Source organism: Loa loa (assembly GCF_000183805.2).
Source record: "Loa loa unplaced genomic scaffold supercont3.31, whole genome shotgun sequence".
NCBI lineage: Eukaryota > Metazoa > Nematoda > Chromadorea > Rhabditida > Onchocercidae > Loa > Loa loa.
Genome location: NW_018108211.1, coordinates 142,881 through 156,286, shown reverse-complemented (window position 1 = coordinate 156,286; position 13,406 = coordinate 142,881). Strand labels below are relative to the sequence as shown.

General features: G+C 35.6%; 2 protein-coding genes across 2 annotated transcripts; one reads left to right on the top strand and one right to left on the bottom strand.

The window, feature by feature from the left end:
• Positions 1-2,047: 2,047 nt before the first annotated feature.
• Positions 2,048-7,507, bottom strand: LOAG_02619 (pre-mRNA-splicing factor ATP-dependent RNA helicase). Its single transcript, XM_003138156.2, has 15 exons — positions 7,432-7,507; positions 6,995-7,094; positions 6,769-6,894; positions 6,333-6,512; positions 5,817-6,011; positions 5,607-5,741; positions 5,413-5,526; positions 4,946-5,105; positions 4,636-4,730; positions 4,303-4,478; positions 3,877-4,151; positions 3,588-3,710; positions 3,290-3,480; positions 2,854-3,023; positions 2,048-2,549 (listed from the first exon to the last, which is right to left on the bottom strand). The coding sequence occupies exons 1-15, from the start codon at positions 7,497-7,499 to the stop codon at positions 2,429-2,431; spliced, it is 2,229 nt and encodes a 742-aa protein (XP_003138204.1). The 5' UTR covers positions 7,500-7,507; the 3' UTR covers positions 2,048-2,428.
• A 2,540-nt stretch (positions 7,508-10,047) lies between these two features.
• LOAG_02618 (hypothetical protein) lies at positions 10,048-12,030 on the top strand. Its single transcript, XM_003138155.2, has 3 exons — positions 10,048-10,258; positions 10,527-10,641; positions 10,703-12,030. Exons 1-3 carry the CDS (start codon positions 10,210-10,212, stop codon positions 10,905-10,907), a joined length of 369 nt encoding a protein of 122 aa, XP_003138203.1. The 5' UTR covers positions 10,048-10,209; the 3' UTR covers positions 10,908-12,030.
• Positions 12,031-13,406: the final 1,376 nt, after the last annotated feature.

Below are 13,406 nucleotides of genomic sequence, written 5' to 3'. Positions count from 1 at the left end.
TCTTTTTTCTTATTTTTCTTCTACCTAATTTCTCTGTATCTTTTAATCTATCACCTTGTCGCATTATCATTCCTTGTTAAAATACAATATGATCAGACATGTAGGGATGAGCATTGTAATGGAACTGTTTGAAATAAGGATGTTTTCGAAAACCAGATTCTAATTTCAAGAAATTTTAGTGACTAAAATTCCACACCCACACCAAACAGCTGGCACTAGATGTTCGAGTGTGTGTTCGTTCTTAAACTGTTGCTCCAATTTTTTTTCTAAACTGTCTAAAAAATAAAAAAAAATAAAACAACGAACAAAAAGTAGCGAAATGATGACGTGGAATATAATGCTGAGGGTACAGTGAAAGTTAGTACAACAATTAAGCTAGAGATGATTTTTAATCTGAAATCTTCTGTAATCACTCTTCTAATTATAAGTAATTAAGTGTCAACTCGTAAAGACATTTCACACATATTCTTCACCTTTCATAATGCTTTCATGTATTTCAAATTGAAAGTGGGGTAATCATATTTAATTTCAACCTATCTGATCTACTATGATTATTATTCTGATTCATGTTTGACTCTAGAATAACCACTCTCTTTTCACTTTTTTTGATGTACGACTGTACAGTTTGCATAAATTCAAAATTTCTCAATTCATGTTTTGAAAAGTATTTCAGCAGCTAACTGGGTTCAAAACATATACGACTAGGGAGTTAAGGGTGAAATCATTGTTTATTAATCACTTGGAGTCGACCTTTGAATCAGAGTTTGAAAAACTTTTCAGTACAGCAAACAATTTCCTCTTGCTTCTTCATTGTTCACATCCACGTGTATATTATCATAATAAACTATATGACAGCTGCCAATAAACACTTAACGAAAGCTGCATTTTTTTTTTTCAAAACAGCAGTATTTTTTCCTCTGCCATCGTCATGATTGCTTGCTTCATGTCAACGAATTCCGGAAAGTTTCGTCAGCTTCTGACTTGACATTTGAATGAAAAATAGTTGGGCGAGCAATCAGAATAGTAGCTAAATGAGAAAAAATAAAGAGTTATTCAAACGAGAGAGATAATGTTAGCTTTCGATCTCGTCAATATGAAAGAGTTCTCAGACATGAAGCGATGTACAAAGTTGATATGAAAGTTCTTAGGACCTCTTGAACTAACTCTGCTTATGGATTTGTTGATTGATTTGATAAAAATCAAAGCCTTCTGACATTTCAATTCCTAAAATGACGTGTGCCTATCTGTGTGATAGTTTAAAAAAAAACGATATATTTCAGCAAGCCAAGATAAAATGGTTTCTTCCGAACCCTCAGCATAAGACAATCCTTCCAAAGTTAATGCAGACCCTTTTTCTTCATCGTAATGATTGCTCCAGCATAATTAACCGTTAACAAATTAATTGTACTCAATGACTCATTTCTTTGCCATACGACCTAAACTAAACAACTCGTATCGAACTACTTTAATTAACAATTAAATGCGAGCTAAAGAAGCAGGAATCGATATGAAATGGCTTGATATATAATTCACACTAACTCCGGCAAGGTATATATGGGAATTGACTGGCCCTTTTGCAACACCTGACTTGATTAGGAAGTACACTACCATGAGCTTTTATTACAGACAGATTTGTAAAGTCACAAATTTCAGAATTAGTAGATTGAAACTAATAAAAACAGCAATCTATCAGGTCAAATTATCAATCAGTTCCACACAACAATGAGAATGACACGCATTAACTTCCGGACATATCTAATAAATACATGTCTTGAGCACCTGCGATTTTTTCCGAGTGATTTTCGCCTTGCTAATTCATGATTAAAACCCCTAACCAGTTTCCATCACACCACACCATAGTAAGACATGAAATATGGTTTAGATCTTCGTCATTATGCAATATGCCACCTCTTATCAAATGGCAACTAGAAATTTTTAGGAAATTATACAGAAAAATAAATAAGGATAATATTTATTCACATGGAAACAAAATACGCCAGTTAGACATGGCAAATTCTGGAACGACTAAATAAACCAACAATTTTTTGCGAAGTTTTTTTTTCGAAACAAAATTTGTAAACATGAGAAAGTAGAGCGAGCCTCCATTAAAATTATACAATACAAATAACAGATCGAATGAGGAAATGAACTGAAGCAGTATGAAAAAGCAAGATTCTATATTCAAAAAATACATCAATCCGAACACTGTTGTTACTACCCTCTGATATAAACAAAGTACCACTTCAGAATACCCTTACTTTATGCAGGATTCCTCTTCCTCTGAATAAAGAGAGCTATATCAAGTTAGAGAAAGAAGAAAAACAAGTTAAAGACAGTCAACTGATCCAAGTACACCTTAAATCCTGTAAAATTCTTTTGAAAATAATTAAGGAAGAATTGATGAATATAACAAGTATCAACAATGAACTCAAATACCACGTGTGGTTCGCAAAGATTGGAGAGTAGCGATGGTATGTTGAAGCTTCTTTTTGGCATCGCATTCTGGAAATGTTGTCATATCGTAATACTGAGGAGCCATCTGGACGAGCCTGAAAGAAATCACTGTTAGTTCTACGAAAAGTTCTCGGTGTCCTTCGCAAAAGCACTATTCATGAGTGTTAATAAATTACTATAAAGAAGCCGACTGATCAGATCAGCAACTCTATAAAATGTATTAAAAGGAAACGGTTTGACAGTTGACACTGCAAGCTTCTCCGAGGATGCAAACAGATGTGTCCATTATGTAATCATGCAAACCTCTAAGACTGCAATGAATGAGCAGCGAGTTTCGGAAATTCTAATATACTGTGAATGTGCATAGATTAAAAAATATTATTAAAGAAAATTATTCACCATTCAGGTTTAACATCAGTCACAGTTCGTATGAAATTTTTTGTAGTTAACACAAACTCATTGTATAGTGCCCATTCCGGTTTGTGGTCCAGTACTGTAGATGGATGCAACTGCACTAACTGATTATCCTTTACAGTTATATAATGGCCGCTTCGCTCCAGATGCGCAACCTGTAATCAAATCAGCTGTATTATTATAAATAATAAATCATATCTTCATATGTATACGCAAACTTCATAATTTTAGAAACCATAGCTAGTTTCAAAAAAGTAAGGAAATAAAAAAAGAAAGCGATAGAAGCAAAAGTATAATAGTGAACAACTTGAAATTTGTATCCTTTCCCTTAAATGTGAAAGGTTTCTGTTTTTGGAAAGAAGGATATTTGAAAACAAACTAAGAAACAATCCATAGAAGAAAAGTATTGCATTACTTTTACCTGCATGAAAAATCCGGCAACGAGAGCTTTTCGAATATTGATATAATAATCTTTGCTTTTGAAATCAGTTGAAATCCGCTTCAAACTAAATTTATCCATGATTCGCGCAAGCTGTGTTCTTACGTTGTCCGCGTTTTTTAAAGCGCGATAATTAATAAAATTGTCATAACACCACTGAACATCTTCACGATCTAAAATACACGGAAATTTCAACAATCATGAGTTTAATCAATTCAAAATCCCTGATTAGAACAATCAGAAGTATTTTATCATGACAATTAGACCGGAAACTGTTTACTTTGTTTAAAAGCGTGATAAACATTCAACAAAGTCAAATGGTCGCCATCGATATGAGCAAAACGAGCTTTTGCATCATCTGCTGCTTTTTTAGCTTCTGTTGGTCGCACAAAACATTGAGGTACTGAAAAAAGCTTTTGTAATGAAATATTTCCAGATCTCCACACATAAGATACCGAAATGAAATTAAAATTTATTTTGAGCATATGACAAAAGCCCCAGTTCTTACACGGTAGCATGAATCCTTCGTCTACCAAAGGCAATAAACTTTCTAAATCTTAACAAACTACCTGATAACATAGCAGTAACACTCAGTATTTCGTTTGAACAGTTCAATTCTGTTGATGCAATAACCATTTTAGCAAGTTGAGGATCAAGCGGGAACTCTGCCATCAAAGAACCCAACTGCGTCAATTCGCCATTATCATCAATAGCTGCCAAATAATTTAGCATTTCTAGTGCACGCATTAGGGTTTCAGGAGCTGGAGGATCCATAAAATCAAAATGAACAAGATCCTCGACTCCCAACTTCTTTAACTGCAACACCACTGTGCCCAAATTTGATCTAGAAAGAAAAAAATTGTCGTTATTAACAGCATCCACTGTCAGTGATATCACAGTATCGAAAAATCGTACTAGCATTCTCAGACAGTTTGTGTGTGTTGCGAACAACGTAATCTATCGCTTACCATAAAGCATGCCACAACAAAGATAACCTCAAAATTTCGGGATACGTTTGATCAGTCATCTCGTTTTTATATGCTTTTTCCGTATACAATCGAAAACATTTGCCAGGTTTTGTTCGTCCTGCACGGCCAGCACGCTGCATAGCAGAAGCTTTTGATATCGGACATACAAGTAACGATTCGACACGGATTCTTGGATTGTACACCTAAACATTTCACTAAAACTATTTATGAAAACGATGTAATGTCAACACCGGTAATAACAACGGTATCACCATCATATTATATGCCAACACATAGAGCACTGCTAGCCGTTGATACGGAGCAACGACCGCTTTTCGGCAGCAGTCTTCTTGTACAAACCTTCTGCTTCGAAAATCCTGGGTCAATCACGAAAACAACGCCATCAATTGTAAGTGACGTCTCGGCAATATTCGTTGAGACGACACATTTGCGACCTGCAATTTATGCTAGGCGCCGTCAAGTATGAGTCTTACAAGTATATCAGTGAATTGAGGCCCCTAAACTATATGCGCCTTGCCATACTTTTGAACCTCTTAGGACTACAACTGCATTAGAAAAAATCCTTGAATCAACTGTGCTGACAGAGAAAAAAAAATTAGAACAAGGTATGGCAAGGCACAAACAAAATCCCTAAAGTTTCTGCACCCACCAATAGCTCCATTAGGCCGTTTTAGTGGTGGAGGCTCGAAAATTCTCTGCTGTAAGTTAGGCGGTAACGTGGAATAAAGCGGTATGCATTTTAATTCACCAATTTCAGGTCCCAAGTTATCAATTTCACGTTTGATTCGCTTGCAAGCTTCTTCTATTTCCTGCAACATGATACTAGTGATTCCTATGAACGAAAATTTTATAAAACATTGTACTTGTTATCAATACCAATATACCATTCAACTCACTAGAAATTTTCAATTATGTACAGCAATATAAATCTTAAAAAGGAACTCCACAATGAATAGAAACCTGCTCGCTAGTTTGGACATCTAATTTTTGCTGGGCATCTGGCAGCGGCATTTATTCCAATCCACTTTAAACTGCCGAGAATATATTTTGTCATAGCTAGACTATATGTGCAAATTATTTACGATAAAAGATACATTAAAAGATACAAGAAAGTACCTCTTGTCCTGTTAAAAACAACAATACATCTCCTTCAACTTCCTCACATACATGAATTTGGACAACTGTTCTGATTGCAGCTTCAAGATAATCTTTTTCTGGTTCCGGTGTATACTGAAAAAGTGTTATGGCTAATCAAAATATGGTTGAAGTATGAAAAATTCAAGTTCTTTCAATTTCGAATTGAAACTTACAAATATTTCGACCGGATACGTGCGTCCAGGAACTGACATTAATGGACAGTTCTCAAAATAATTTTGGAACTTTCCTGAATCCAACGTTGCGCTCATCACGACTATTTTAATATCCTTCCTTTGTCGAACAATTTCCTTAAAAACGCAAATAAGTGATGTCGAACCATGAGACAAATCATGTAACCGAAAATAATGATAAAAGGAGCAAACCTTAATCAAGCCCATAAGGATATCAGTTGCTAATGTACGCTCATGGGCCTCGTCCAATATTATAACGCCGTAGCTGTCCAACAATGGACTATTCATGGCTTCTCGCAGAAGCATACCATCAGTACAATATTTCAGGATTGTCCGCTCGCTGACGCAGTCTTCGAAACGTATTGAATAACCTACTTCAGCACCTAGCTGAAATAAGAAAAACGAGATTTGTATCTTTAATTTGGAGCTGATTTCCTCAACACTGTGTTCATTTAAATGTCCAGTCATTCACAGCAGTTTATTTGAAGTACACTCAATTCACGATCGAGATGACAAATTGTGTGATCTCTTCAAAATGACAAACGACAGAATCTCCAGGTCGTTTGAAAGCCCTAAGAGATGAATTAAGCTATGTTTTGACTGATAGTACAAGACAGCAATAAGATTAGCTCGATGAGAGACCCAACCTCTTTCCTATCTAATATACTGTTTTCTCTTAAATTTTCTGATGAAATCATAAATACCTACTTGCACATCCATTTCTTCAGCAACACGTGTCGCTACACTCATAGCTGCTACTCTACGAGGCTGTGTGCAAGCAACCAGTCGACGGTGTCCCGGAGGTGTACGCGCTTTACAATATTCCAAGCACCACTGTGGTATCTGAGTCGTTTTTCCTGATCCGGTTTCACCCACTAAGGTAAGACACTGCAAATATAAACTCTGTTGCTACTGATTGCTCACATAAATGTGCCTATCTGAAGCCAGCAGAATATGACCTGTTATTATCAGGTCTGTTCGCAAACACAGCTTTATGATTTCGGTATGCGTTTCACCCCAAATCAGTAGTTCTGAAGGCGTTTAAACGAAGTAATAATTAAAGAAATGCGAGGGAAATCTGATGAATTCGTAACATATTTCACTTTTATAATGTTGATATGGGAAGATCGATGAGGAAGCAGACCTGGTTTTTGTCAAGCACCTCTAGAAATTTGTCCTTGTACTCCCAAACTGGAAGCGTCGTACGTTTTTTAAATATTTCAAAATACCGTTGTGTGTAGGGTTGGCCATTGAAAGGATTAACTTCTACCTGAAAAGTAAAATCGAAATAATTTTAAAGTCAAATCTTCTTTCTGACTTGAAATTGAAAATGAAAGAGGTAAATCAAAAAGATATATAAAAAAATTTACTGTTGGACGGCGCAGTTTCTCAGTAGGTGATCGACTTCGTTCCCATCCCCGTTCTCTACTTCTACTCCGATTTCTTCGTGGTGAGCGCGACTTCGAGCGACTGAAGTGGAAAGAAATTTATCCATCTTTAGACAAGCCAAAATACTACCGAAATGATAAGCAACGAATGAATCCTACAGGAGATTTAAAGAATTGGCACCATGTATGTCTTTTAATAAAATAATTGTTTTACCAAAAACTTCATACAGTGATGGACAATTAATACTATCCTCGAGGAATATCATAATGGGAAATTAACTAGGAAAATCTGAAGTTTTAAATGCCATTTCCTATAGGTGCACGAAAATTCCTTACTCTACTTCTTCTCTACGATGATGAATAATTTCACCACAAAAAATATAGGATCAAAAGTGAAAGTATAGAAAGTAAGAGCTAACCTTTTTCGTCGATCTCGTTCTCGCTTCCTGTCTCCATCTTCTATGTCAAGCTTGTGTCTCGATGACATCTGCAAATGTAACTTGCTCACTTACAACTTTTGATAAGACTACGAATTTAGTGTGACCTCCTCCCCTTTCTTCTCTTTACCTTCTTATACAGGGGATCCCAATTACTTGATAGACGAAACAGGATAATACGGGCCGTATGACTGCCCGTCAGTACCTGCTACAGATTTCTGTCTCGAAGAAGTAGGTATCGGGTTAGGGTGGACCGAATGGGATACCGGGGATTGGGCACGGTACTAAAGGGTTGGGTAACTTGCGGATTGGAAGAGGCTAACAAGTAAACAGACTGAATGAGGTGCGAGACTGAGGTGCCAGTTGTTACTTCCACGAAGAACCAGTAAGAATAGTACACTTCAGGTTTGAACTTAGGAGATGAAAGAAGGTTGCGATGCTAGATTTGGTTGAGTGCAAAATCTTTTGTTTGTGTAGTTGGACGTTATGGCATTGGGACCCATTTCTCCTATGTTTGCCTTCTACTCATCCATGACAATACGTAACTTCTCTAGTTAGTGTTTAAGTGCAATTTAAAGTGATAAATATTGAGTGATAAATATAAAGAGAAGAGAAAGAATGGAGTGAGAAGGGATGGAGTATTAACTTCATGTTATTTGTGCATTATCAATTACTCTTCCTTATTTGTTAATGTGTGCATTGTTTATGCATCAGATAATACTTTACTTTCGTTTTGTAGTAGATTACTGGGACGCATTGTTACTAAATGTTGCGATTGCCACTAATCTCTGGGATTCAAACTTTCATTCATTACTGTCGTGTTTGAATATAAGGAGGTGCATCGTTTACTTGGTATTTGAGACGGGGTTTAGGTTTTCGATACTGAGAGATTACTGGAGAAGAAACAGCTGACTAATAAAAGTTAGGGAAAGGGAGAAAAAAATGAAATTGAAAAGACAGTAGAGGAAAACGGATGGGAAAGGAAGCTGCTATTGTTATTGAGCACTCTGTGTTGCGAAAGTTTTGGAAATAAGCACAGTCGAATTTTGGTTGACGACGGTTTATTGATAGATTATATTACAGAGATATTACAGAGAAGTATTATATATTACAAGAGAGCTTACAGAGAATGCTAAATAGACTTGGTCATCACGTCTCGTTGGATTGATTAACTAAGTCGAAGCGCGCAGTTCCTTGAGTGATTTGGGTATATAATGAGTAACTGAATAACCGAATTGTAGAATGAACCCAGTAGAATGACCTTCTGTGTTTTTCCGTTTTCCTTATGTAATAGGAGTTTGTTTACAACAGTTCAAAAGGCTAGAACCGATTGACTCCAACATGACCTGAGGTTCCTTGCAATATACGATATTAACCTGAAATTCTTTACAACATACCGATACTGATCAGAGATTCTTTACAATACATCGACATCGCATATGAACTTAATTATTAACATGAATAGGTTTACAACATTTTACAACGCTAGTTGAGCTACACATCTTTACAATGCCGACATTATTTTTATATTAAAAATATTTCGGTCTCTACCAACATTCTGTATGGCCTGCAAAGAATGTTATAGACGGGGTTGTGAAATGTCATTGTTCGAAATACCTGAACTTCCCGTAGCGTTCATTGTATAAATGTTTAGGATTTAATAAAAGTAATCTGAAATATGACGTGTTGCTGTGATGTCCCCATCACCTAGGATTTCATTATTTTTGCAATATTCCCTCGAACAGAAGGAATATTGCGACTGTTTCTGCTTCTGTACTGTATATAATGTATCACTTTCTAGAAAAATTGGGCTCAAATGGGCTTGGGACTCAAATAGCTCAAATAGTTTATGGGGTCGAATAGCTGTCTTTTCAGTAAATTCTTGAGAATTGCTCTGTCTTCTAAGTGGGAAGAAAGCAGTTGAACAGAATGAGATACTTCCAAATGTCAAATTTCGATTTTAATATTTTTTTAAAGAGTCTATTACTGAAATAATATGCAATTTTTGCAAACATCTTGTCAATTTACACTTTACCTTAGTTTAATTACAAATAATTTGTCTCGTTATATTCTTTCACGCATATTAAATCAAATTATTCCTATGTTTTTATTCAGGTCTATCCCCTCCACTGAAATTATTTTTGTATGCCGGTATCTTTTCTGAATGTATTTGAAACTTTCAGTTTGATTCATATATCAAATTATCCAGAGTCCTTGTTGATATTACTTGGTGTCTTTACTTTTTAATGTTATTTGCAACTCTATGCCATTTATTCATTTTAAAACGGTTTTAAGGGAATCAAATAGAAATTGCGGTCGTTGCATGTTTCCTCTTTTACCTCACTCCGCGCTCAGTGGTATTTCTCATTTATCTCTAAATTAAAAAAAGTGGAAAGTTATAATTATTTTACATTTCTGCTTTTTTTCTCCATTATGCCTTTATTTACTTTATGTAACAGTGACTTGTGCTCTTTGTTAGTAAGATAAATAGTCCCGAAGATAATTTACTTCTGATTCCGTATGTGCAAGGCTATTTAGTGCGGAGCAGGATTTTTTAATTGTAAATATGCTTAAGCTTTGTTGGTCAATTGTGGTTTTTTGCAGGGTTAGCTTCAGTGGTGTACTGAGGAGTTAAACTAAAGATCGAGTGTAAACAATTTATTGAAGTGGAAGAATGATCTGTACAGTTCTGTAGAAATGCGTCTTCGTTATCGATTCTACCAATAATTTACGGTTACCTGATATAACTATCAGCAAATTATGTTTACTTGGAGCGAAGATGTCAGGTCTTTACCTGGACCTGTTGGAGGTTTGCATGTTCTTTTGGTTGGAACTTTATTTATTTTTTTTGAGGTGCTTATTGTTCATGTACTGTTAAGATAGAAAAAGAAGGTTCCAGCAGCCTGGAGCATGGAATTTATTGGTTTTTAACCAACAGTAGTCTACGCAAAAGTTAGCTACAGTGAAACATATTTAGATGTCAGGACACTAATATCGTATTTGTTTTTTCTGAAGAACTGATCAGATCTATCTGATTATTTTTTATTATAAACAATCAGTGTCACCATTATTTTCAGTGAAATATGATGATAGCATGACTGTCCTGAAAATACATTTGGTAGTGATGGGAATCAAGGCGAAAACGATGGTTCGCGCTGCTAATACCGATGTGCACCTTAAATACAACGAAGAGTAGGTTATTTGTAATTATGTAGTGACGATAGATTTTCTGCGCGACCTTCCTTTTTTACAGAGGCTTATGTGTATTGTTGGAGGTGTTCAAATTAAATAAGAAGACAAAGCCGCCAATGAAGACAATTTTGGAGAAACGATTTTTTGAGATGCGAAAATGCCCAAGTAAAATATTAAGTATCGATTATGAGCTGAAGAAAGACCAGTGTATTCTGTCTGTTCGCAAATCTTTACCTGGTCTTTGGGTTAATGCTCTTTCTCTGTAGGTTTTATCGTTTGTTTTTGAACATCAAATACTTTAAGTGAATGATTAGGAGTGCAGTAGACGCTTTTTTCTACTGTATTATTTTTTATCGCAAAAAGGATTATATTGGTCAAAAACAATTCGAGAATGCCGATCTTCAGACGTCTTTGTTGTTGGATTGTTTCTTATAGGAACTTTGGATAGAGCAAATCGTATGAGATCTAGGATAGCTTCAAGTCGTGATGATATGTCTGTAAAAATGCTTGAGGTTCGTTTTTAATCCTATCTTCAACTAATTAGTGGCTTTTTTACAAACGAAGTCGATTTTGTTCTTATAATGTATATCTTACAGGATATATGCAGTTTTTTCTTTTTGTTATTAAAAAAATTTCGCTTCAATCAGTAAATAAATGCATAAGAAGCAGCGAGAGATTCTATCAACAAGTCTTCTTTTTTTTTTCTTGATGAGCAAGGTGAAATGAATCCTTATGAACTTTGAAATTGTTCGTGACTGACGTGCTTCTGGTTTGTTAAGTTATTATCTTCTCCGAAGAGTTCTTCGATTGTTCAGTACGCAGTGCATTTTACTCAACATTACTTATTCGCTAATGTGAACCGAGCATATTTATTCCAAATGTAGCTTTGGGATGGATAAATGAAACAGTAACTCAGTGTAGACTGCTGCTGTGATTAGTATTTTTTGCTTCATTGAATTTATTGTATTTGTTAATTTCGTGCTTCTGTGTTGTAACTTACTTTTTAATAATCGATTTACTTTGATGTGTATTTTTTCTAAATCGACAATCTTTGCACCATTAAATTTTCAGAATATTCATATCTTCCTCTTCGCTGTGTATTCTGCATTTTTCGTTATGATCAAATGTAAATTTGAATGGTTGCGTTTTTTTTTCTACTGTTTGGATAGAAGAACTTTGGCTTTTCTGTAATTTTGCTCGTAAAATTTTCGAGCTGTGGTGAAAAAGCCGCTTGATGAAGCCACTTAGCGTGTTTCACAGTGATAAACTGAATCCCTCTACTCGAGGTTTTTCTGGGCTTTGGAAAGCAGTGTACACGAAGCAGTAACAGCTATTATGACAGCGCTAACAGCAGATGAATCAAAGAAGTGGTGCTAAGCTTCTTCAAAGAATCAAGGAATAGTTCATGGAATTCGCAAGTACTGTTAATGATGAGAAAGTAAGCAATCGAGGATTTATTGATGTATTCTTCATTATCTCTTAGCGTTGACATTATTGCTGTTGGAAGGATTATGAAAGTTGGATAGTTACTTGAAAATAATAAGGGGGATACAGAAATGGTTGCGCTGAATCTGCGCTTCTCTTTTATCCAGAAATAATGTTTGAGAGGCCTAATTTAAACTGTTGTTTTTCGACTTGAAAAAAAATCGTATAATTCATGATGGCTTATCTCTTCCTTGCTACGTTCACACTTACCCAGCTTGTGAAGTTAACTCACCGTTCGAAGGATGCTGTGTAGATATTTAGCATCACGTGACAGTCACTTCCATTCCCCTATATTACATGTCGTGTGTCATTCAGATTTACTGTTTTCTCCCTAGACCTTCTCCGTTCTCAAACAAAGTGTCACATCTGACATTTTTATTCCGTTTTGTAAACTGGGATGTTTAGATCTCTTCTAAGCTGCATTCTCACATTTCACTGTCCTACTATGTCAGTACAGTCGCATTCAAGATTTTAACTAAAAGCATGAAAGGCGCTGGATAGATGTCAAAAAGTGACAAAAATGGAATGTTTGCAGAGAAGGCTCTATAAATTATTGAAATCATTTAGGAAGACTGAACGATCATTCATCATTATCTTTTCCAATTGATGAATTAATTATTAACTTGTCATTCAGCTGCCTCATAGTGATTTTTTCTCATGTTGCCACTCAGTCTCCAGTTTTGATGTGCAGTAAGGTCCGTAATCGGAAAGTTCGAATGGATTCGTCTTCTCATCTTTGTAAACATCAACAAATTCACCTTTGTCAATTCTTAATTCCTGTCAACGTCAAAAAGCTTATTTATTTCGTTCTCTTCATTGACAAGTTCGCACAATGAAAATTTATTTCAGTCTGTTGATAATTTTAATTTTCTGTTGATAATTTTAATTTTCTGTTTTTGGAATGCCTTCGTAACGGTGTTTGTTCATGATTCATGCAAAATCAAAAAAGATCAGCTCCTTGGATGTCTTTTAAAGGAAGTTTCAGGAAGTAAAGGCAATTGGAGAAGGCGCAACTCGTGACACCTAAGTTCGAGAATGGCTGGACGACGAAAATACCCATGAAAAGACAAACAAATTCACTGATATATCTTTCATCCACAAAACTTCATTTCGAATATCTTTTTTGAAATTATACCAGAAATGCAGAATGCGCAACAGCGGGAAGACCATGCTTGCTACATGCAGGCCAGGGTGTACATCGATTTTTTGGGAAAGAGTGTATGCTCTGCTTCAGAGCTAACTGGATTGGCCTTGCAAGACCTACTGGGCAGTCTGGAGAC